Raw genomic sequence first — 24,753 nt, forward strand, 5'->3', positions numbered from 1 at the left:
GGGGCTCCCCAGGTGAGTGCCCTGATCAATGGGCTAAACGTTATGAGGGAGCACCTGGTTGGCTCTTTTGTGTAAGCTTGCCTATAGGGGCCCAGTCCAGCAGGTGTGCTCTAAGCTCACGTTCCAGATCAGTTAGGTGGAGGAGCGCCTATCTTCCCCCAGTTCTTGACTCACTCTGGGGCTCTGGTCACCTGGCGTGGGGCTGCAGTGCGCACGTGCACAGGCAGAACCATTTGCTGCAAAAATTAAGTGCTAAGCAAGTTTAGGTGCTTACAGGGTTCAGGGTAGCTGAGGCAGAGCTTCTGGGATTTGGGCTCCTAAAGTGGCAGTAAGATGCCTAAGTCCCTTTTCAGAGTAGCAGCCATGTTAGTCTGTATCCGCAAAAAGAACAGGAGTACTTGTGGCACCTTAGAGACTAACAAATTTATTAGAGCATAAGCTTTCGTGGACTACAGCCCACTTCTTCGGATGCATACCCTTTTGTGAATCTAGCCCTTGCAGTAGCGATCATGAGATATTTCTAAACTGCAACTACCTGCATACTTTCCCTGGTCTTTCATGTCATACACACGATTCATACTCCCTGCGTAGTGGGATAATGTTGATATTTCAGGCCAAAAGAAACAAAATGGGAGTTCTAGAGGCAAGTCCAAGAATAAAGATTTTATTAGGAAATGTTCACCCTTCTGAAATGGTTTGCTTTACTGCATCTCCCTCATTCATTAATAGCCTGGCGGCGTTCTCTCTCCTTCCAGTGTTCCTAGAGTCTAAAGAGATATCAGTGAGGAATCCTACATCATTTACAATCATTTATTCCCCTAACGAGTACTGTGCTCCCTGGCTTTCGGAATTTTTCTTCACACTTCACTGAAACATTGGGTTGGATTAAAAAAAAAAAAAAAACAGAGTCTAAAGAATTACAAAGCTTATTCAATTTAGCCAGCTCCAAAGCCCATCAAAGTCAATGGAAAGACTCCCTCGGACTTCGACTGGCTTTGGATCAGAACCTACACAGAGAAAAATATAGATTAGGTCAAATTTGAGCCTAACAGCCCTTTAATCCTCTGGATGTGATAGATATGGGGCCATTCCTTCAGCTGGTTTAAATCCACGTAGCTCCATTGAATGAATGGCAATCCCCTGATTTATAGCAGCTGAGGCTCTGGCCACAGTGTCCAGTCACATATATAAAAAATACCTAGCTCTTATGCAGCACTTTTCATCAGTAGATTCCAAAGCACTTTACAAAGGCGGTCAGTATTATATCCCCTTTTTACAGGTGGGGAAACTGAGGCCTGGAAGGATAAAGTGATTTGCTTATGGTCATTCAGTAACTGAGCTGGGAATAGAACTTAGGCCTTCTGAGGCCTACGCTGATATTCTAGCCACTAGGCCACACTGCCTCTCCCATAGATGCATCTGCTACTGCATGCTACATCTTCTTAAGAATTCATTTGCCAAGCTTGCTAAATGCCCGCATTCAAAGAGTTAAGAAGACAAAGGTTTTTTTTTCCTCTACGCATATTATTTTAGAAATTGCTTGAATGTGAAATGGTTCAAAGCTCCCATTGAGACATTCTCTGTTGGTGAACCTCGGTGTCAATCAGAACCTAAATTTGCAGAAGCAGTGCCACCCCAGCTAGGACCCACTTGGAAGGGTTTTCTTTAGTTTTCAGGTTAAAAGTCCACACGTAGGTTGGTCCTCTCTGGCGTGTTTTGTACACGGGACATGGGTACATGCTGCGAGTGTCCTGTTTGTCAGCAGGAATGGCCTTGATGAAAATAACGGGCATGGCTGGAGTTAGATCCTTCAGCCTGGCATCCATCATCATCCCTGTCTGCAGAGGAAAGAAGAAAAGGTTTTAAATGCTACTTTTGAAGAATGCCAAGACTTACCACCAACTGGGTCCCCAATATGCATGATCATTTACAGTCTCCCGCTCCTTCCACAGCCTGTTTCCTGCCATGTATTACTTCCTGTCTGTGCCCTTTTACAACTTCTGCTTCTTGTGTCCTGGCCCAATGAAGACTATATTATATCAAAGTAAAATATCAGACAGTTCTAACCTCTGGACATCTGACATCTCACCCTCTCTCACTCCTGCACCAATCACTTTCCCCAGATTAGATCTCTGCTCCACTTGGACTCCTGCGGACACAGCACTGTTTTGTGCAGACGCCCCCTCCTGCCAGGCCCAGAGGGAAGAGATGATCCAATTTGCATGGCTGTACATTGAGCATCTCAAATACTAGGTTTGGTCTGACTAGAAAAGACCTCAGGAATGATGCCCAGTGTCAGTTTGAGAGGTGACAGGCATGAATGTTTCAGTGCAAAGTAAACATGTGACTTCGGTCAGGTGAAAACATCTTCCGGTAGGTGTTAAAATATGCATGGAGGTGCCAAGATCGTGTGTCCGGCCACTTTCATCAGCTGCCTCGCTCTAATGTAGCTTTTTCAAAGGGAAAAGGTGCAGTTATATCCTGACTCTAGCTGTTCTTACATCACAGGGTCCCCAATTCCCCCCCCGCCCCGGATCAGGATTCTGACTCTAAGATTGGGGGACAAATCCTGAAGTCCCCATGCAGTGGTTTTTCAATCTTTGACCTCGCTGGGCTCTTTGCTGGAGCAAAGACTAAGAGTGGCTTCAGGATCAGGCTGTAAGGTTGTAACCAATGGGCTTTTATTGGCTATTGCTCTTGAAATGCACTACGAACGAATAATGGCAACACTCCAGTCACATCCTGGAGAACACGACCCCATCCTGCAGGGCTGTGTCCAGCAATGCCCCTGGCCTGGGAGAGTGAGGAAATCAGTCCTTCCCCCCATCACCTACACCCCTCTCCTCTGGCTTGATGCACACCTGATCTCAGATACAGGATTTATGCACCAACAGGAGCAAACTCCCCATGACAATGGGATCGACAGGGCTCTGATACACTAAACTAGAAAACACAGTGTGTCAAATTGCAGTGACTTTCACCTTGTGAAACCCACTGGGATTGCACTGGGTATTTTCAGGGCAAAATCTGGCCCAGTGTTAAACATGTCCTAATAAACTTGTATTTGACCAGTGTGAAATGATGGCGCCACCCAGAAATGGGTGGGGGAGGAAGCAGCTTATTTATTGGCTCTCAGCCAATGTCCATAGGGACCCACAGCTGAGCAGGCTGCTGCTGTTTGGTTTTTAATATAAACCCTGGCTGATTAGCTGTATTCAAAGCACAGCTCCCAAAGGGGCAGAGAACAGACCCAAGAAGGGAGCACCAAGGGCCCTGTGAGCTCGCTGTGCCCTTGGCGATGAGAAGGGGCTTTGGGAGGCTCATTCTGAACCCTGCATGGGGATTAGTTGAGTGGCCTCGAGGGCCCTGCCTGCTAGAAGAATCTGAGCTCCTACTACCAGGGATGCTAATGTGAAAAGCGGGGATACGCATGGGCCATTCTGACGGAGAATTGTCTGTAGTGAGTGAGTCTCCGGTGTCCTCTGCACAGCACAGCTCTTCATCAGCAGGTTGCCATGACCCAGCAGAGGAAGCCAGTATGTGGGGATTACGTCAAACTGGCTGGTTTGCTTCCCCCACTCTGGTCTCTCAGGCAACTACTGTCCCTTCTTCCAACTGTAAAATGATTTATCTATGAGTCCCCTTCTGGGAACAGCTTGTATAAACTGCCTAATGCAGGCCAGAGAGAGGGAAATACAAACAAATATGGAGTAGGAACTCATACCTCACTGTGCTCCAGGGACTGCCTCTCCCTGAAGATTAGCTTCACAGATGATTTTATTTCAAATGTCCCCAAACCAGAGTTGTGTGGTGAGACTGAACCTATCTAGTGATTTATTCAGTCCTAGCAATAAGCAAAGTAAAGTAATCACTCTTGCACATACCTCGCTAGCTTAATTTAATTTTAACAATACCATTTGTTATAATAAGATAGTAATGGTAATACAGAACTTATATAGGTCTTCATATTTTCAATGCTCTGTACAAACACTCACTAATCCTTGCATCTGCTCTCGAGGGTGCTACATGGCAAGTGCTGTTATTGTTTATTATTTTTACACATATCCTTTTAATTTTTTGTTACTGGATTCTGATCAGATAGGCTGTTTATTGATGGCAATAATGGAAATAGATTTTCATGAAATATTCCATCCGTTTCTAGGTTGACAAGGGTTTCAATCTCTCTGAGATATCTCAAAGGCACTTATCCTTGTTCTATCTCCAGGCTGGTTTTCATTTGCATTTTTATCTCCCTGATGATCAGAAATGAATTCTGCTTTGAAAACAACTGTCCCTAACTGCTAGCAAAGTGCGCTTGTTACATAGCAGCCCTGGATGTCCCCAGAGACCCAGTCTCTCAGATCCTGATGGCGAACTCTTCTCCAACAGCAGTTTGATCTGTTCTGCCTTCTCAAAAGTTAGTTGGAATGGTGGACAAATTATATTGCCACGTTACATGGGAATGGGAGCCCAAAGCAAGCTACAAACCAGGGGATATTAGCAACAGGATTAAATCTTTAGACCAGTGCATGAATCGCCTTTCTCCTGGCTGTATCTAGAGGTTCTACTAACACAGCACCATTTGCATGCCATCATGTTGGGGTATAATTGACTTGATATAATTTTCTTGGTTTCTTTACAGCCCCATCCACACTGTTTTGCTGCCTTTTAATTGGACTTGCCTCTAACCTCAGGTTATACAGGTTGTGTGTGTGAGGGGTGAGATGATATGCTGGGTGCATGGGTTGGTGAGACATGGGCAGGCAGAGGCCAGGGGAGAACCCCATTTCAAGTTGGGGCAGGTGAAAGTTATCAGCACCTGTCGGTTTAGGGTTCTGCAGGAGATATACAGGGGGAGAGACCTGTCCCTTGGCCAGGAGCAGTCCTAGCCATTTTGCCAGCCAGGATGGAAAACATTTTTGGTGACTCCCACGCCTCCCAAGTGGCTGAGCCAAAAAAAAAAAAGAAAGAAAAAAGAAAAAGAAACAGAGGGGGGGAAAAAGTGACTGCTCTGCTCGCCTGCCCGAGAATCAGCTGTGCCCTTGTGCTCATGTGTCTGTTCGACAGGCGGAATCCAGCAGTGGGATGGATGCTTGATTTGTGCTACTCAAGTGGGCCATGTGGGAGAGTTTTGCCCTGGGTTGATTGTAGGGTTCAGAGATGGATAGAATGGGATTGCCAAGTTAACTCCACATCAGATTAACCACAAATAACAGTCCATGTACCAGCAGGTGTTGACAAGTATTCCCTCTGAATCCACCCTGAGATTTTTGGGGCTCTCAGCTGCAGTGACAGCACCCAGTGTGGGCGCTAGCATGGAGGCCATGGAAGTAGAGTAGCATTGCTGGTTGCTGGTATCTGGTGGACCAGGTATCTCATGATTAGCAGAGACACAAGCCTTCAGTTCGCGCGTTTCAATGTGCAGGCAGCTGCCCATAGGAATATACCATCCACAATTTACTGGGGAATGCGATTCCAGACCTTGCTTGTATTACGGGAGCCTGAATGAGAATGCTGCTGGCCCTGTTTGACTAGTGTTTGTCTGGCTAGGGCCTAGGTGCAGGCTCAAATAGGTCAGGAAGAGTTTGGCCAAGCTGTTTGCATCCGTCTTAGCCTTTGGGATGTGCCCCATTGTAAACATGTGCTCGTCAGGAACTATGGAGGTGCATGAGCCACCTCACCATCCCCATGACTCCTCTCCAAGCTGACTATTAGAAGCATCTAGGCTAAATGCAGGCTGTGATTGTTCCTCTTCAGGGTGGACCCCACCACAGGGAGCCTTTGTAACGCCCAAGCTGGTTTATTGCTGTGTGCTTTACACAAAACTACGACGGCATCAGCTGGTACAGAATGCAGCAATCTGTTTGTGAACGCAACAAGGAGCCATGAGCGTGGAACACCATTGCTCAGTGCACTCTTCAGTGGCCGCGTATTTGCTTCCAAGGGCAATTCAGTGTGTCACGTATGCTCTGCAAAGCACCAAATGGAGTAATGCCCAGTTATCAGAAGGATCACCTCTCCCCCTCTGTCCCATCGTGGTATCATTATTACAGTCCCCTGGGCTGGGATCACTGTTGGCTCCTAGGATTAAGCTCTCTATGGCTAGTTGCAGGGCATGCAGTGAGCAGACCAAAACTCTTAAAGCAGCCTTCCAAACCATGCGTCTAATCAGCTTCATGGCACCATTAGCCAAATTCTCTGCAGAAACTCTACTGACTTCAGTGGAGCTACACCAGCAGGGAATTTTATCCCCCGTACAATCTGGTGGGTTTGGCTTAGTTTAAAGCTGGCTGTTATTTATAATGATTGATTTATAAATGGAAGGTGCCCAGGTGCGAATACAAATAGATACAGTAAAAATCTATAGAGGAGGTTTTTATCTTCTTCTTCTGGACATAAAATTGGGGGTATCATCTTAAACATGAAATAGCTTTTCTAAAAGCAGAGAAACTCCTCAAAATACTTACTCTAAATACCAGTTGTCATTCTTATCAGAGGATAAATTTGCAATGGATATATAGCCCAGATGGGCTGTGCATCTGTGCTACTAATTCTTCATCCATTAATTTATACTGGCCCGCACTAGGATGCAGGTAAATGAATAGCTCCGTCAGATGTGGGATTGATGGTTCACTGTGAACTATGAAATATTAAAATGTTCTTTTTCTTTCTTAAAACATGGAAGTGCAATGCTCTGAGATTGTGAATGGTTCTATCGATGTTTGTGTTCAGTGCTTTTCAACTACAGAAAACAAAATAACTGGAAACATACATTTGTAAAAGATGAGCTCATCTTTGGAACACATCACTAGAACTGAACCAGAGTTACCTAGATGTGAGAATTAGCAGGAGCAGTTGGAACCACAGCATGATCCGTACATGATTGCAGGGGCTGCACTAGCAAACTTCCCAGCTGTGATCCATCACTGCTGCAGCTCCAGCAGTGGTAGCAAAGGTGCAGGCTGCAGCCCCGACAGGACTCAGGCATTTTGGGCACCATGTTATCTAACCCTGCAAAACTACCAGCAGCCATTTCACTAAGTTTTCAATAAGGCAGGATTAGAACATTCTTCCCAGCTGAGCTGTTCTACAAGCAAGGATCCATTATTCTGTTTTATCCCTCTTGGTTGATATCATTAGTTGAAAAAGTTAGTTCTTGCAGGCACTTGAAATCTAGTGGTGCTTACAATAGCATCAGGATCTCATGCTCTACAAAGGGGTCAGGCTTTTCTGTGGACCCACCTTGTTGGCAGTGGTTAGAACCCTGCACACAGCTGCTGAGAATATTCCACAGATTCATCGTGGCAGGTGTATCTTGTTAATTTCACCAGACGAGTAGGGAGGTGAGTAAGAATCTCTGGTCAGACAGAATGGGGGGCAGAGAAAGCGAGGATGCAGGAAACCCTAGGAACAGCCAGATTCAGGAAGTGCGTTTACGTTGGTGTATGTTCAGTTACTGAGATTTCAGTTACCAGTAAGGCCAAACCCAGCAAGGAGGTAAGTCTGAGCTTATGCAGTGTGTGAAGTCTTTATCTGGAACAGGACAGGAAGTCCACCTGCTCACAGTTCATTTGTATTGCTGTTACTATCAGAGTTCCTGGGGTCTGTAGCATTCCAAACTCACTGCGCATCGCTACACACCCTGAGATGGAATGGAACCTGGAGTCTTATCTTTCCCTGTCCTCTTATAGTCACTTCAAGGAAGGAAGACTATAGATAAAAAGCCACTGCTCAGCTTCAGGGTGGGAGTTCTAAAATGTTCTAGTTCCAAGGATGGTGATCACATTTAGAGCCTTTCCTAATTTCCCATCCTCTGTGATAACCTATTTTAAAGAGAGAAAACTTAAAAGCTTAAAACTCTTCGGAATGCATTTGATTTGAATTGCAAGATTAGGATGAGATTCAGCATTTGAGACTTCAGCCTCTCTACACGGAATCCTAGTACCAAGCCCCGTCAGAGAGGTGGTCTTCAAGGTTGAGTCTATGAACCTTGACAAGAGCTGCTACTGAAAGAAAAACTTCCCCATGCCAGGGGGTGGAGGGGAGAACTCAGCATAGCTAAGTAAGTGACCCACTTTGATCAGAGCTCACTCACAGATCATTGGCAGTAGAAGTGTAACACAGGCTGCCTAGAGTAAGAGCTGCATGAATCACTGTCATTTAATTCCTGCATACAGCACAAATTGTGAGTTATGCTACCACAGATGTGGCAACCTGCAGGAGCAGTCTTGGTGGGGATTTGTCATTCACTCTACAGACTGAAATCTCAGCGGCTGACAACTGTCAATGGGAATGTCAGTGACAATTGTTCTTCAGGATTCTGGCTCCGATGCACTACACTTTAGGAGCAATGTGATTGGCTGTGTAGTCACCAAACAATGTCTGAGCGCTCCTGCGGGTAGGGAGTGTGCATACAGCCCTCCAGTCCTGCCTCCTACTGATTGATACCCACTCTGGTCAGGCCAGTCGCTCCTCTGCACTGGGACCGCTTTCAGATCCCTCTACACAAAGACTCAATCCCTTGAAGCTCTTTGGTGAAGGGTATGCCTGAAGACTGATGTATCTTTGGAGCCAAACCCAGTCCCTTCTCTTGTGGGATCCACCATGGCAGCATTCAGACTAACTCTGTCACCTGGACTGAGGAGTCCATGGACATTTTGGTCCAAGCTAAGTTGGTACCATCAGCGGGTCCTTGGAATCCTGGGTTCTGGCCACATGTGGAGTTGCATTTGGATCCGTGGGACTCTCAGATCTGAGAAAGCTGGTTCCATCCCATTCTCTTTCTGCTACTCCCAGGACTCCTAAATTGGGCTCTAGAGCTTCTCTCCAGCCACTGTTTTCTGTTGAGTTGACAGGCTTATCTGGGGCAGGGTCCATTCTAGGGTATTACAAACCTGGTGCATTTTGGCTGCTTGGTCCTCCAACTCCCGCCTCTGTGACAGTACTGAAAGTGCAGCTTCTGTGGGAGGGGTGATAAGAGCCCTGAGTCCCCCTCCCCAGCTCCACTCACATCTTAGCTCCCTTGTCTTCATTCTTCTAGCTCTGTGGTTTTACAAGCTGAGGTGCTGATATGTTCTCTGGGAAGGGGAGTGCATGTGTATCTCATGGCAGAACTTGACCCCTCGTGTGGTAAACTGGTACAAGTTACTCCAAAAGTCCTGGAGCCCCTGGAGAGAGGAGACTGTAGCAAGCATATCAGCACCAGTACAGTAACAGTTTGCCTTGTAACACGTGTAGGTCACGTGTGCAGCAATACCATGGCCATGCAGAGACCCTGCAATATCCACATGTGCAGGGATGTCATGGTCATGAGGAGACTGTGGTCTCGATGCGCATGTCTACATGGCAGCTGAGAGGTGTAATTCCCGGCTAGCTCAAGCAGAGCTAATATGTAGATGTCTACCTGAGTTGGGCATCACCACCCACCCCCTTCAGGTAATGTGTAGACATTCCCTAGTTATGCAACAATAGTACGAGTGCCAAGAGAAATACTGGCCAACCGCATGTCTACACAGCAGCTGGGAGGCTGCTTCCCAGGGAGGCTGGACAGACACATGCTAGCTCTGCACGGCAATGCAGGCCAGTTGCCTGGTATGTAGCCAGGGGTGGGGTGGGGTGGGATGGGTTTGTACTCGAGTGGCCAGCCTGTGTTGCTGTGGCCACACTGCTATTTTTAGTGCACTAGCTTGAGCAGAGTTAACACGTGTCCATCTGCACTGAGAAGCACCTCCTACCTGCTGTGTAGACACACCCTTAGATGAGAACATGGGCTTCAGTTGTAACCATAAACACCCCGAACAGTGTATAAGCTGCAATGACTCGTCTCCTCATCAAGCAATTGCTAAGATTACCTGCATATCCCAGCGTGCACCCTCCATGAATAAACCATGTACGTAGGCACCCTCACGAGGAGGGCTGCTCAAATCTTCGCGGTTCCTCTTCGTCACATCGCACTGCAGAGTCATTTTATCCAAAGGCCACTCATTCTTTCGGGCCATGGACTGCATGATGGCTGTCAGGAAAGACTGAGGGTTGAAGAATCCCGCTAGCCACACAACAGAGGGCAAGACAAAGTCTCCTGTCCACGTCTCAAGCTCCTTGATGCGGCTGAGCAGGTCAGCAAACCAGCCAGCCAGGCCAGCCATGGAAGGATAAGCCCTCCTAGTCCAAGACTCAGGCACGGTGTCCAGGAAGAGGGCATTCTGTAGGTTCTCCATATCGCTTGTCATTGTCAGCTCTCCCTGGTGCAGAAGAAGAAAGAAGAGGATAATAAGCAGATACACACTACTGAAATGCAGCCACCTCTTCAGTGAAATATGGCAGCTGTTTAACACTGAACACCAGCTACCTTTACACAAGAGGCTAAGCTGGGAAGTGTAAAAGAATGCTGCACCCCAGGGGTTCTCACATGTTTGCACACCATGGGATCTCTTCATTAATTCAAGATTGTCTTGTGGACACTTCCTACTGTACCCTCCCAATTTCTCACCCTTCCTGCAATATAAATAATGCTTGGTGGAATAATACACAAAGGTAATATGTGTGCAGAATTGCTTTCAGCTAATGGCTATGTCCTCCATTTGCTCTTTGGGCTGTTTTTATTTCCTCTCCAAGGGTGAAGGTCTTTAAGGACCAGATTTTCAGAAGTGCTCTGCACTTCCAATCACTGCAGCTGGAGAGAACTCCCAGGAGCTCCCATTGTTCTGTTTTGAAAATCCCGCCAGACATTTATTTGTCAGTACCAAATCACCCCTCATTCCCTGTAGCCTTCGCTATTCTGAATACCACAGGTTACTCTGTAGTGTGGGTCTGTCCTCTTATCTTCTTGTGCTGTCAAATTTAATTATTTTAAAACAAAGAAACACCCAACAAATTAAAATATGATGCAGCCATGCAGGACTCCTAGATTCTAACACCAGACGGGATCACTGTGAGCATCTAGTCTGGAACTTTGCCAAAATAATTCCTGTTTGAACTGGAGCAGAAATTTTAGAACTCTTGGTTTTAAAATGGCAGTGCGGAGGCTCCACCACAATTTTTTGTAAGTTGTTGCAATGGTTAATTACCCTCACTGTAAAAAACTGTGTTTATTTCAAATCTGAATTTGTCTAACTTCAACTTCAAGCCATTGGATTTTGTTATACCTTTGTCTGCTGAGCCCATGATCAAATTCCCCATGTAGGTACTTCTACGCTGTGATCAAGACACCCCTTAACTTTCTCTTCATTAAGAAAAAAATTGAGCTCTTTGCCTCTATCACTACAAGGCAGGTTTTCTAATCCTTTAATCATTCTTGTGGCTATTCTCTGAACCCTCTCTAATTTAGCAATATCCTTCTTGAATTGCGACACCAGAACTGGACACAGTATTCCAGCAACGGTCACACCAGTGCCAAGTATAGAGAGAAAATAACCTTCTTACTCCTACTCAAGATTCTCCTGTTTATACATCTAGGAATCGTATTAGCCCTTTAGGCCACAGAGTTGCACTGGAAGCTCTCCTTATTGACGATGACCCCCAACTCTTTTTCAGAGTCACTGATTCCCAGGAGACAGTCCCCCATCCTGTAAGTATGGCCAACATTATTTGTTCCTTGATGTATAGCTTTATGTACAGACATATTGAACTGAATATTATTTATTTACATCCTGGTTACCAGGCGATCCAGATGCAGGATGGAGAGAGGCTTGGGATTTTATTTTATTCTTAGTTTAATTATTCAAAAAAAAATTCTAAAAACCAAAGATGTTTTTTCTGGACTGGAACAAAACTAGCAGGAAAGGTCACTGCTTGGACAGACTGTGATGGCAAGAGCTCCATGGGATCATCTGGAAATATTCAGAAGCCACTAGTGGACTCTATATCAAAGTTAGAGAACCACGGTAACACAGCAAAATATACTTTGTCCTGCAAGTTCTTAGCATGTATAGGGGACAGCCTTCTGATTCAGAAAGTTGAAGAAATAAGTAGGGAATCATCCATTTTGGATCTGTTTTTGACCAACAGGGATTAATTAGTTGCGAATGTGAAGGTGGTCGGGAACTTGGAAGGAAGTGATCATGATCTGATAGAATTCAAGATCCTAAGGAAAGGAGGACATGAGAATCGCAAAACAAGGACACTGGACATCAAAAAGGCAGATTTCAACGAACCCTGAGAAATAATAGGCAAGGTCCCATGGAGATGTTACCCCAGAATTTGACATTCCTGCGTGTTACCCCAGAACTTCACAGTACTGCAGTCAGTCATCTTATGTGTTCAGCCACTGCTAGCAGAAAACCAATCATCACATAGCTAGGAATAATTTTTAGGCCAAACAGCTGCATGTTTGCAAATTTTCTAATCAGAATGGAGGATAAGATTGGGATAGGGTGACCATATTTTCCCAAAGGGAAAACAGAACACTACATGGATCCAGCCCAAGGCCTCACTCCCCACCACCACCTCCTCTGGCACACAGGACCAGCCTGTGGGCCCCCTTCTCTCCTGGCATGCAGACTGGCCTGAGACCCACCTTCCCGTGCCCTGAGCCGGCCATAAGCTCCCCTGCTGCCCACCAGTGCAGGGCCAACCCGAGGTCCCCCTCTTCCCTCGGTGTGCGAGGCTGGCTGAGGCTCCCCTCTTCCCTCAGTGTGCAGGACCGGCCCAAGGTCCCCCTTCCCCACCAGCACGCAGGGCTGGCCAAAGGCTCCCCTGCCACCCACCCATGTGGGGCTGGTCCTCTCTCCCCCACCCCCCTCACATGCAGGGCCGGCCCAAGGTCCCCCTCTCCTCATCATGTGTGGGTCCGGCCCAGGTCCGAGCTCCCCCTACTGCCTGCCTGTGGCTGGCCTGGCCCGAGCCGCACTTCCAAGCCCTCTCTCCTGTGAGGGGCTGGTGTTGCTGCTCGCTCCCCCTGAATGATTTTCTGCACCCTGCTAGAGGTTGCACCCCACTTTTTTGGCAAAACTGTCCATTTATCCAGTTTGCTCTTGCCAACTGATGATCAGGTGGCAAGAGCGAACAGGACAAATGCCCAGTTTTTCCAAAAAGGTCGGGACGGCCAGGACTGGGCTTAAAAAAGGGAACTGTCCCGCCCAAAACAGGATGTATAGTCACCCTAGACAGGGAGAAGATGGAAAAAGGAGGAGCTGGGGAACTATGGGGTACGCATGCCCCAAGGGGTATGCAAGCTCTCATCGGGGGTATGTGAGAAAAATCCTATAATGACGGACAACACATTTGATTTAATAAGACTTGGCAATCTAATCATAGATATATTATGACCCTATCTCAGATTGGGTATGCGGTAGACTATATTATTTGGAAAGGGGCACGCAGTCTAAAAAGTTTGAAAACCACTGTACTAGAGCAATGTATGAAACATGCAATATGCAAATACCGGGAGGATGAAGGGGTAATCACTAGCAGCCAGCATAGATTTACTAAGAACAAATCATGCCAAACCAGTTATTTCCTTCTTGGATAGGGTAACTGGTTTGGTGGATAGGGGGAAAGTGGTGGACATAATATACCTGGACTTTAGCAAGGATTTTGACACATTCCCACATATCATTCTTAGAAGTAAGCTGGAGAAATGATCGTCAGAACTACCGTTAAGTGGATACATAATTTGTTGAACAACCACAAAGAGTAATTGTTAATGGAATGATGTCAGATTGGAAAGAGGTCTCAAGTGAGGTTTCACAGGGATCTGTTCTGAGTCTGGTGTTATTTAACATCTTTATTAATGACCTGGATGTAGGAATAGAGAGCATACTGATCAAATTTGCAGATGACACAAAGTTGGGTGGAGGGGCTGCAAACACTATGGAGGATATATCTAAAATTCAAATGGATCTTGATAAATTGGAGAACTGGGCTATAGACAACAAAATGAAATTCAACAAAGACAAATGTAAGGTGCTACACTTATGGAAGAAAAACCAAATGCACAAATACAGCACAGGGGATAACTGGCTTGGCAGCAGCACTGCTGAGAAGGATCTGGAAGTTGTGGTGGATCACAACCTGAACATGAGTCAACAGTACAATGCTGTTGCAAAAAAAGCAAATGCAATTTTGGGTTGCATTAACAGAGGCATAGCATGCAAGTCACGGGAGGTGATAGTATTGTTCTACTTGGTGCTGGTTAGGCCTTAGCTGGAGTACTGTGTCCAATTTTGGTCACCAATGTATAGAAAGTATGTAGAGAAACTGGAAAGGATCCAGAAGTGAATGACAAAGATGATCAAAGGGATGGAAAGCAAGCTATATCAGCAAATACTTGACATGCTGCAATAAAAAAGATGGAGGAAAACTGTTCTCTCTTGCCACAAAGGGCAGGACAAGAGGCAACGGGTTCAAACTACAACGTAGCAGATTTAGATGAAATCTTGGGGAAAACTTCCTAACTGTAAGACCAGTAGGACAATGGAACGGACTGCCTAGGGAAGTCATGGAATCTCCCTCACTGGAAGTTTTCAAAAGGAGGCGTGACAGCCATCTGTCTTGGATGGTTTAGACCCAACCAATACTGCATCTTGGTAGAGGGTTAGACTAGATGACCCTTGTAGTCTCTTGTAACCCTATGAGTCTATGCTGTATCCATCTGAAAGTGCACTTAAAGCCAAGGGAGACATTCCAAGGCCATATTGGTATTGAAGCCAGATTAATTTCAAAGACAAATACTTGCCAATATAGGTGAAGTTTCCACTTGTTCATGGTACTCATAGACTCATAGACTTTAAGGTCAGAAGGGACCATTATGATCATCTAGTCTGACCTCCTGCACAACGCAGGCCACAGAATCTCACCCACCCACTCCTGTAACAACTCCCTAATCTATGCCTGAGTTATTGAAGTCCTCAAATACTGGTTTAAAGACCTCAAGGTGCAGAGAATCCTCCAACAAGTGACCCGTGCCCCATGCTGCAGAGGAAGGCGAAAAACCTCCAGGGCCTCTGCCAATCTGGCCTGGAGGAAAATTCCTTCCCGACCCCAAATATGGCGATTAGTTAAACCCTGAGCATGTGGGCAAGACTCACCAGCCAGCACCCAGGAAAGAATTCTCTGTAGTAACTCAGATCCCACCCCATCTAACATCCCATCACAGACCATTGGGCATATTTACCTGCTAATAATCAAAGATAAATTAATTGCCAAAATTAGGCTATCCCATCATACCTTCCCCTCCATAAACTTATCAAGCTTAGTCTTGAAGCCAGATATGTCTTTTGCCCCCACTACTCCCCTTGGAAGGCTGTTCCAGGACTTCACTCCTCTAATGGTTAGAAACCTTTGTCTAATTTCAAGTCTAAACTTCCTAATGTCCAGTTTATATCCATTTGTTCTTGTGTCCACATTGGTACTAAGCTTGAATAATTCCTCTCCCTCCCTGATATTTATCCCTCTGATATATTTATAGAGAGCAATCATATCTCCCCTCAGCCTTCTTTTGGTTAGGCTAAACAAGCCAAGCTCTTTGAGTCTCCTTTCATAAGACAGGTTTTCCATTCCTCGGATCATCCTAGTAGCCCTTCTCTGTACCTGTTCCAGTTTGAATTCATCCTTCTTAAACATGGGAGACCAGAACTGCACACAGTATTCCAGATGAGGTCTCACCAGTGCCTTGGTACTAACACCTCCTTATCTTTACTGGAAATACCTCGCCTGATGCATCCCAAGACTGCATTAGCTTTTTTAACGGCCATATGACATTGGCGGCTCATAGTCATCCTGTGATCAACCAATACTCCAAGGTCCTTCTCCTCCTCTGTTACTTCCAACTGATGTGTCCTCAATTTATAACCAAAATTCTTGTTATTAATCCCTAAATGCATGACATTGCACTTTTTACTATTAAATTTCATCCTATTACTATTACTCCAGTTTACAAGGTCATCCAGATCTTCCTGTATGATATCCTGGTCCTTCTCTGTATTAGCAATACCTCCCAGCTTTGTGTCACCCGCAAACTTTATTAGCACATTCCCACTTTTTGTGCCAAGGTCAGTAATAAAAAGATTAAATAAGATTGGTCCCAAAACCGATCCCTGAGGAACTCCACTAGTAACCTCCTTCCAGCCTGACAGTTCACCTTTCAGTATGACCCGTTTTAGTCTCCCCTTTAACCAGTTCCTTATCCACCTTTCAATTTTCATATTGATCCCCATCTTTTCCAATTTAGCTAATAATTCCCCATATGGAACCATATCAAATGCCTTACTGAAATCGAGGTAAATTAGATCCACTGCTAGTAATTTTATTCCTAGCACACCCCTGCTGAAGCAATGGGGATGCTATGGTAGGGCAGGGCCTATAGTTAAGGTTGTCTACCATTTTCTGTTATAAGTCCTTATTTTTAGTTGCTTATCATTTTGTCAGACTGTAACTAACTCACATTGTCTCCTTGCTGAATATTTTTGGAAAGATTCACTGAAAACAGCGGAGCCATTGCCAAGAATGAGATTAGTGGAAAACGGATCCTTCCATTACCATAAAAAAATCCAACTCTTTCTTCAGAATCTCCAGAGTCAGTCCTTGGGTCAAAGAGGCGCCTTTTGCTGTTCCCATGAAAATCCACCCAAATCTGTCCAAGTTATAAGCCTCTGAAAACTGCCATTTGCACATGCTCAGTAGAGCTTGGTAGAGTTTGGCAGCTAAAACTCTCTGAAGATCCCACTGCACTGAGCATGCTCCGTTCCCCATAGAGCGCCTATATGAAAACTGCACTGATTATGCTTTCAGGCCCCACTCAGGCTTCTAGATGGTAGGCACAGAGCTAGAGCTCCAAACAGAACACAGGCAAAGCAGCAGCAGTAGTGGTTCCCCTGTGTCCTTCTGGCAAAGGGGAAGTTATGCTGGGCTAGAAGCCAGGAGGGCTTCCACTGAGAGGTGTTCATAATGTTGTGCATTTCATAGCCTTTACTATTCCTCAAAGTCTCACGCTACACCTCTGGAGGCAAATAAATATAATTCTGCCCATTTCACAGAAAGGTGGCTCAGAGCTTGCATGAGGTTGTCTCTGGCAGATCTGGGAGTAGAATGCTTTCACTAATGTGGCAGATCCAAGTCTCATCCACTTACCCACCCTGCCTTTCAGAATGAATGTGCCAAATCGATATGTAGGCAGCTGCACTGTCTGTGACCACTAACCACCACTGTCCTTCAGGGTCAGAGGTAGAGCTCTTTGCAGCAAACATTGTGAAACCTACCAGCAAAGCATGTGTTTCATCCACTCTAGTGGCTAGCTCTCTCAATTGCTAACAGCCTACTTCTGCACCCATTTCCTCTTTAATGATCAAGGTCTCTGTTGTGGATCTAAAACGCATGGTTCAAACTCTGCTGATGACCCAGGGTGGGCAGGGGGTCAGTATGATTCTATATGATGGAGTTTTTGTTTTTTAGGGATTTAAAAAATAATTTGAAATTATGTAAAAAAAAACCTGAGTTGAAAGAAATTTAAAGTCCAGCACACACAAAATTGAAAATAAAAGTTGTCCATGCAACTCCCTTGTATGTATGCATGGTGCTATATTTTGCATGATCCCATACTTTTTATCCTACAAAACCCATTCTCCATTCAGGGTGCAAAATGGGTAGTGAACAAAGTTGAGAATTGTAAGAAGAGAAAGGATCTTCCCTTGTGTTCGAGGTGCCCAGAATAGCTGGGATCTATTCTTGACTGTGCCACAGGCTTCTTGTGTGATGTTGGACAGACTGTATCCTAATCCATGTGCAGAAGGAGGCTGGATTAAGGCCTGGGGAACTTAATTCTGGCATTTCCCAACTTCTGAGAACTTGACCTTGCAGCTTTAACATTCTTTTAATGTATGTTTTGTCTGCAATATTTATAAACACCAGCTATAACATATGTTGTTTGGTTTCAGAGTAGCAGCTGTGTTAGTCTGTAACCGCAAAAAGAACAGGAGTACTTGTGGCACCTTAGAGACTAACAAATTTATTAGAGCATAAGCTTTCGTGGACTACAGCCCACTTCTTCTTCTATATATGTCTCTAAGGTGCCACAAGTACTCCTGTTCTTTATATGTTGTTTGGCAATTCCTAAGAGCACAGTGCTGCGAAGAGCTGTACCTTTACATCTCCCAGTGATTCAAATGGGAGATGAGAGCACTGAGCACCTCTGTCCTAGGAGGCACTTGCTACATTGCAGTCCTGGCCTCTACCTCTAGAACTGTTATGCATCATTCTGGGGATTCCCTTACAGAAATTCCTTCTCTTGGAAATGCTGATAATCTCAGAATGATGGACTAGTATGAGGGTTATCAGGCTCTGCTTTTGCAGTCACACCAGTGGTAAAAGAAAGGCCTAAGTATTGTCTAGACCAGTGGTTCTCAAACTGTGGGTCGGGACCCCTAAGTGGCTCATGACCCCATTTTACTGGGGTCACCAGGGCTGCCTTAGACCTGCAGGGGCTAGAGGCCAAAGCCCAAGACCCACTGCCCGGAGTTGAAGCCCAAGCCCGTGGGATTCAGCTCTGGGTGGCAGGGCTCAGGTTACAGGCCCCCTAGCTGGGCTGAAGCTTTGACCCCTTCACTGCCCGGAGCAGTGGAGCTTGGGCTTTGCCCCCCCACGCACCTGGGGCAGTGGGACTTGGGTGGGCTCAGGCTTCTGTCCTGCCTCCTAGGGTCATGTAGTAATTTTTCTTGTCAGAAGGGGGTTGCGGTGCAATGAAATGATCTGGTGCAAGATTGCGGTGCAAATGATCTGGACAAATTGGAGAAATGGTCTGAGTTAAACAGGATGAAGTTTAACAAAGACAAATGCAAAGTGCTCCACTTAGGAAGGAAAAATCAATTTCACACATACAGAATGGGAAAAGACTGTCTAGGAAGGAGTACGGCAGAAAGGGATCTAGGGGTTATAGTGGACCACAAGCTAAATATGAGTCAACAGTGTGATGCTGTTGCAAAAAAAGCAAACATGATTCTGGGATGCATTAACAGGTGTGTTGTGAGCAAGACACGAGAAGTCATTCTTCCGCTCTACTCTGCTCTGGTTAGGCCTCAGCTGGAGTATTGTGTCCAGTTCTGGGCGCCGCATTTTAAAAAAGATGTGGAGAAACTGGAAAGGGTCCAAAGAAGAGCAACAAGAATGATTAAAGGTCTTGAGAACATGACCTATGAAGGAAGGCTGAAAGAATTGGGTTTGTTTAGTTTGGAAAAGAGAAGACTGAGAGGGGAGATGATAGCAGTTTTCAGGTATATAAAAGGGTGTCATAAGGAGGAGGGAGAGAACTTGTTCACCTTAGCCTCTAAGGATAGAACCAGAAACAATGGGTTTAAACTGCAGCAAGGGAGGTCTAGATTGGACATTAGGAAAAAGTTCCTAACTGTCAGGGTGGTTAAACACTGGAACAAATTGCCTAGGGAGGTTGTGGAATCTCCGTCTCTGGAGATATTTAAGAGTAGGTTAGATAAATGTCTATTAGGGATGGTCTAGGCAGTATTTGGTCCTGCCATGCGGACAGGGGACTGGACTCGATGACCTCTCGAGGTCCCTTCCAGACCTAGAATCTATGAATCTATGAATCTATGAAATTTGAGAATCCCTAGTCTACACTGCAACAAAAGATCTGCGACTGGCCTGGATCAACTGACGTGGGCTGCGGGGCTAATCAACTGCAGAACCCGAGGTCTGAGACTCTGCAATGGGGGAGGGTCTCAGGACCCAGACTCCAGCCCGCGCCGGAACAGCTACTCTGCAATTTTACAGCCCCGCAGCCCAAATCAGTTGGCCCAGGCTGTGCTGCGAGTCTTTTATCACAGTGTAGCTATACCCTAAGGGTCTGATCCTGCAAACTCTCCTGTAGGTGTGTAGTGCCCACATTCCTCAGATTTCAGCTGCACAAATACGGCACATCATGTGATTAAAGGTTTGCAGGAATGGGACCTGCAAAGGCGACTGGTCTTGAAGCTAAAGGCAACAGGCCAAGTTAAATTAAGGTATTAGAGGAGTCAGGGGCTATTTTCAATTAGTCCAAAATCAACAGGAACAATGTTTTTGCCTTTCAAAGCATATGTGGGCTTTCTTAGTTCCACAGGCACTAAGTGCCAGCGAATGGCTCTGTAATGACAAGCTAACTTGGTCTGTGTAAGTAACTGCCAATAATTCGTCTAGTTAGTTCTGTCCAGTGAGTGTATGTTCTCCTGGCCTCCAGAAATGACTAGTTATCCAGTAAGAAATCTTAGAAGTGCCTGATAATTTCAAATATAAGGCCCAAGCACAAATGACAAATCTCTCTTCCTTTGGTATTTGTCATGTAATTACAGAGGAGTAATAGGGCTATGTGTGCTCTGTGAAATAAAGAGCAATTGTGTATTTCCCTTTACATATTTCAGCTGTTTTCACTTGCCAGTAGCTTGTGTTATTGCAATGTGCTGACCCACAATTTAAAAATTCAAAATAGAAAAACAGGGCCAAGGTCAGGGGGACTGATAATGGGGCTCACCAATGTGAACCTTTATGTCAAAAAATTGGATCTGATCCAGACGAGTGGCAGCTAAAAGGCTTTACTATCTAATGGCTGTTCAGTGGAATAGTGTGCCTCTCACCAGTGATACTGGGGGCAGCCATCTCAGGAGAGGCCAAGGACTGAATGGACCACTTCCTTCACCTCTTCAGGTAGATCCTTCAACTCTGGGTTAAAGCCATTGGCAAAACAGTGTAGGCAATGAAGTCTGGGAGAGAGAGTAGTCTAGTGGTTACAGCAGGACATTAGGAATCAGGAGACCTTGGATAAAATTTTCCAAAACATGTAAGTCACTTAAAAGTCTAAGGGCTAGATTCCCAAAAGAAGGTAGGCACCTAAGTCCAACTACAGCCGTTAGGTACAGCACCACTGAAGTCAGCAGGAGTTTTGCAATTGATTTTAATGGGACCAGGATTAGGTCCCAGCAATATGGCAGGAAGGGAGAAAATCAGTAAGGAGTTCACCTGCCTTCACAGTCAGTCATTACTCTGGGTGCAACACTATGCAGGAGCATCAGTCACATGGAAGCTATTCTGAACTAAGGCTTTTAAACATGAAGCACCAGTTCTTGTTGACGGTTACCACCCTAACTGGATGGCTCCTATTTCTGGACCAGACAATGGCTTTGTATTTAGATGCACACAATGAACTATTCAAAGATTCAAATTAGTCTTGAAATAGCCAACTCACCCTCTGTTAGCAGATATTCAGTGAGCAGCAAAGAGGCATACTTTCTCCCCACAATATTTATTCTACTACAAAGCTACGGTCTCTGCTAAGTAAGCTTCCTTTCTCCTCTGAGTCCTGTCAGTATAGATCCCCAGTTGTGGGAGGTCAACAAGCATTAACAACTTGCCCAGGAGGGGGCTTGGGGGGTAACAATTACACAAAGGTTTTGTTCCTAAATTGGGCATGAGTCTGAAAGGAACTCCAGATAGTAGCCTTATATATCCTAATTGAGACATTCCAATCCTCAGACATGCAGCAGAGGCTGCTTTGAACCAGAGAGAATGAGAAGATAAAATGCAAGAGGCATGAGTTGATGATGAACATGCCCACCCAAAACCAGACAACTTCCTGGGATGGGGCAGAGGGAAAGCTCCCCCTATTGGCTGATGTTGCCCAATATTATGGTACTGTCTCTGGTGCTACACTGCTTTCCTCCTGATTTGAGTGAGAGGTTCTGCCAGCTGAATTGTTGACTCAGCTCTAATTTACATGCAGCTTGTTCTGAATTTCCAAAGATCCTGAATTGTGAGATGGCCTGAGTGAGCTCCCCATGCTGCCTGGTGTATCTGTCACAATCACACCTGAGGGTAGAGGAGAGCCGAAGGATACATCTCTGCAGATGTTCTTAGGCACTGTCCACTGCTATCAAGTGTCCTGGATATTTTAGGGCATGGTCACAAGGGACTGAATAGGTGGGATTTAGTGCAGGAGGTCAGATGGGATGATCTGATGGTCCCTTCTGACCGTAAGCTTTATCATCATTATCGTGCTGAGGCTGATATAGTGACCTTATCAAGCTCCAATACATCTCATTCTGAGTCTGACACACAGCATTTACACAGAAGCAGGAAAAAACAAAACTTAGCAAGTCTCATGAAAAATCACATGGTTGATTTATTGACTGTGAGTTCTCACAGAGTCCACTGATCTCTGTACCTCCAGAAACCTGTCGTCTGGTGAGTGAAGTCCACAGTGTGAGTCAGAGAAATGGCAGTCTCCTCGCTGGAGCATCTACCAACTAGAAGAGGGGACAGACACGATTCCTGGTGGAGACTGTGGTCAACATTTCCAAATGTGAATGTCTAGTGTTAGGCACCTAAGCCCATATTTAGGCATCTAAATAAGTGATCTGATTTGCCGAGTTGCTGGGGACCTGCAGTTCCCATTTTCCATGCTGGGCAGTCAAGTGATATAACATGAAGGATCAGACTGTCTGGGTCTCTGTTAACTTATCACGCCTCTTCGTGTCTCTGAGATCATTCCTCACAGTCAGGATTATGACTTGGCTGCAGACGGTGATGTCATGTCTAGACTGCTGGGCCAAGCTGCACTGGGCAGTCTGAGCAGAGTGTACAGTCATTTCAACACACTGTCTGGAGGCTTCTCTGCCACGGAGTCTTTCTATACATCTCTGAATCTCACTCAAAGGGTTGCATTACATCCCTGCTGTAGTTTGTGGTAGTGTTTCTGGGGGACGTGCATGTTCTGTTACTGCCTAAACTCTGTTCAAAGCCTTTGTGCTTTAGTTCAGGGCCATTCTTCTCATTGTTTTCCCTGGCCAATATGTAGTAGCTTGCATTTCTCCACATTAAATCTAATTGCTACACATTGTCCCAGTTACAATATCCTCTTGTTTGCTACTCAGAGATTGAAACATTAAATCACTTCTGTTTACCTGTCTCAAGAAACGGAATTTCCAATTCAACTGCCAAACACTGGTAAATAAAGTAAATCTGTTTAAAATAATTGGCAGCATAAATATCAGCCTATTTTAAAGTGGATTGTGTATATTGCAGAACTACAAAGCACACACAACATTTTTATCTCTTTAGTCAACAGAACAAACACCAATTTTTCAGCAGTAGACAGATGTCACTTAAATGTTTGAATTTCAGTTTTTAGCACCTTCTATTTGCAGGAAATGCATATGAAAAACGTGCTTTGTATTCACCACTTTGCTATTTTAAAAATAAGACACAAACTGATTAAAACGGATCAGTTTTTCCACGCCACACTGATCCCACACTTTCACTTTCATGTGATTTTTCTAAATGGTTGGACAGCTGAATTATCTGCAGCATATTAATCAGTCCACAAAATTATGATAATAAAAAAATATTTCTTAGCACTTTCCTCCACAGATTTCAAAGATCTGCACAAAAGTGGTTAAGCATCATTATCCCCATTTCACAGATGGCGAAACCAAGGGGGGGGGGGGGGTTCCTAAATAGTCCAACATACCAGAGGCCAGCTGGAAGAGGTTACATCAACCATGTTTTTCAGAGTGTACTTATAGTAAGGTTCTTTTAACCCAGGAAGCAGAGTGTTACTATGTAAGCAGGAAATGATGCCAAAGAATTAAATGGCAATTCCCCCCTCCCCCCCCCCCCGCCCCGATGTTAAATATCTAGTACAGCAGGCTGGAAACCAGTTTAAGAAATACGCTGTCTGACTGGTCACTTTCTCTTCTTTGAGAAGGTGTATATCTGCTGACTCTTTATTTGCAGGCCGCGTTCTCACTGTTGATTTGACTAGAGAAGCTACAGCTTTGCCTCTGAGCAAGCTTGGTAAGAATGGGGCCACTCCTCCACCTTCCCATTCAAATGAGCTGCTATAAACTCCAAGAATACATCAGTTATCATAGATATCTGTGGAAGGGACCTTGCTGTAGGCAACAGAGTATAGTTATCGGGCTGTACATGTGTTTCTCAGGAGACTTCCCTTCTGACATGTCCTATCCATAAGAGCCAAGGGGAAGAACAGCATCTCCATCACCATATTGCCCTCACAAAGTGACCGATGGGTGGGTTCTATTAGCCCCTCTTTGGAGAAGAGGAACAGACAGCCTTTCTCTGTTCTTTGAGTGACGGCACGTCTGCCGATCCTCTACTTGTACGAAGCCGTCAGTAGTGAGAGGAGTAAAGGCAGGGCTGATGAGGATATGGAATTTAGGAGCTATCCAGACTATGCAGACAAACAGGCTAATGGTGCTACCTGTGAATTGAAGACCCCTCTGCCAAAGGCTCTATCAGCAGACCTGGAAGTTGAGATTATAATGGTTACAAAAAGTATGCATGCTGGACCAGGCAGCTGCCTCATTGCTCATCTGCCAGTCCTTTCCACACATGATGCTGTGGTTATTCAGGACAAGTAACCTCCAGTTCCTTCAAGCACGGAATTCCTTTGGCTGTGCATGCCTCGCTGACATAGCTATAGATCCAAGAAGAGCTGCTATTCTGGTGGGTTTCCTGGCCCCACACCTCACATGATAGTTGCTAAACAGGACATTTGGGAGTCCCGCCTGATGTCTAATGGGCCATAGAAATGTCTTGACCAGGCTCGGGGGAGTGTCCATAGCTACCACTATGTGGTCTGCTTTGCTTTGGAAATATCTGAGTTGTGATACGGAGACAAAGCATGAGGATTATTACTGCAGCATCCTGGCCATTGCAAGCAGGCTGAGGAGTGGCTTAGTGACCCCGCTCCAGGGCATAGCTTCTTTGCTTCTGCAGTTGACAACCTGTCCAATGAAACAGCATCATCACTTCCCT

The 24,753-nt window shown here is 45.4% G+C and overlaps 1 protein-coding gene across 1 annotated transcript in view; it reads right to left on the minus strand.

The window, feature by feature from the left end:
* Nucleotides 1-455: 455 nt before the first annotated feature.
* Nucleotides 456-24,753, minus strand: part of DNAH9 (dynein axonemal heavy chain 9) — a 404,651-nt gene continuing 380,353 nt past the window's right edge. The window contains exons 68-69 of the mRNA XM_054048023.1: nt 9,852-10,241; nt 456-1,838 (exon numbers count right to left, since the gene is read on the minus strand). Of these exons, the coding sequence (XP_053903998.1) occupies nt 1,611-1,838; nt 9,852-10,241 (618 nt within the window). The 3' untranslated portion in view covers nt 456-1,610. The remainder of the gene's footprint in view (nt 1,839-9,851; nt 10,242-24,753) is intronic.

The sequence above is a fragment of the Malaclemys terrapin genome, chromosome 13 (assembly GCF_027887155.1).
Source record: "Malaclemys terrapin pileata isolate rMalTer1 chromosome 13, rMalTer1.hap1, whole genome shotgun sequence".
Classification (NCBI taxonomy): domain Eukaryota; kingdom Metazoa; phylum Chordata; order Testudines; family Emydidae; genus Malaclemys; species Malaclemys terrapin.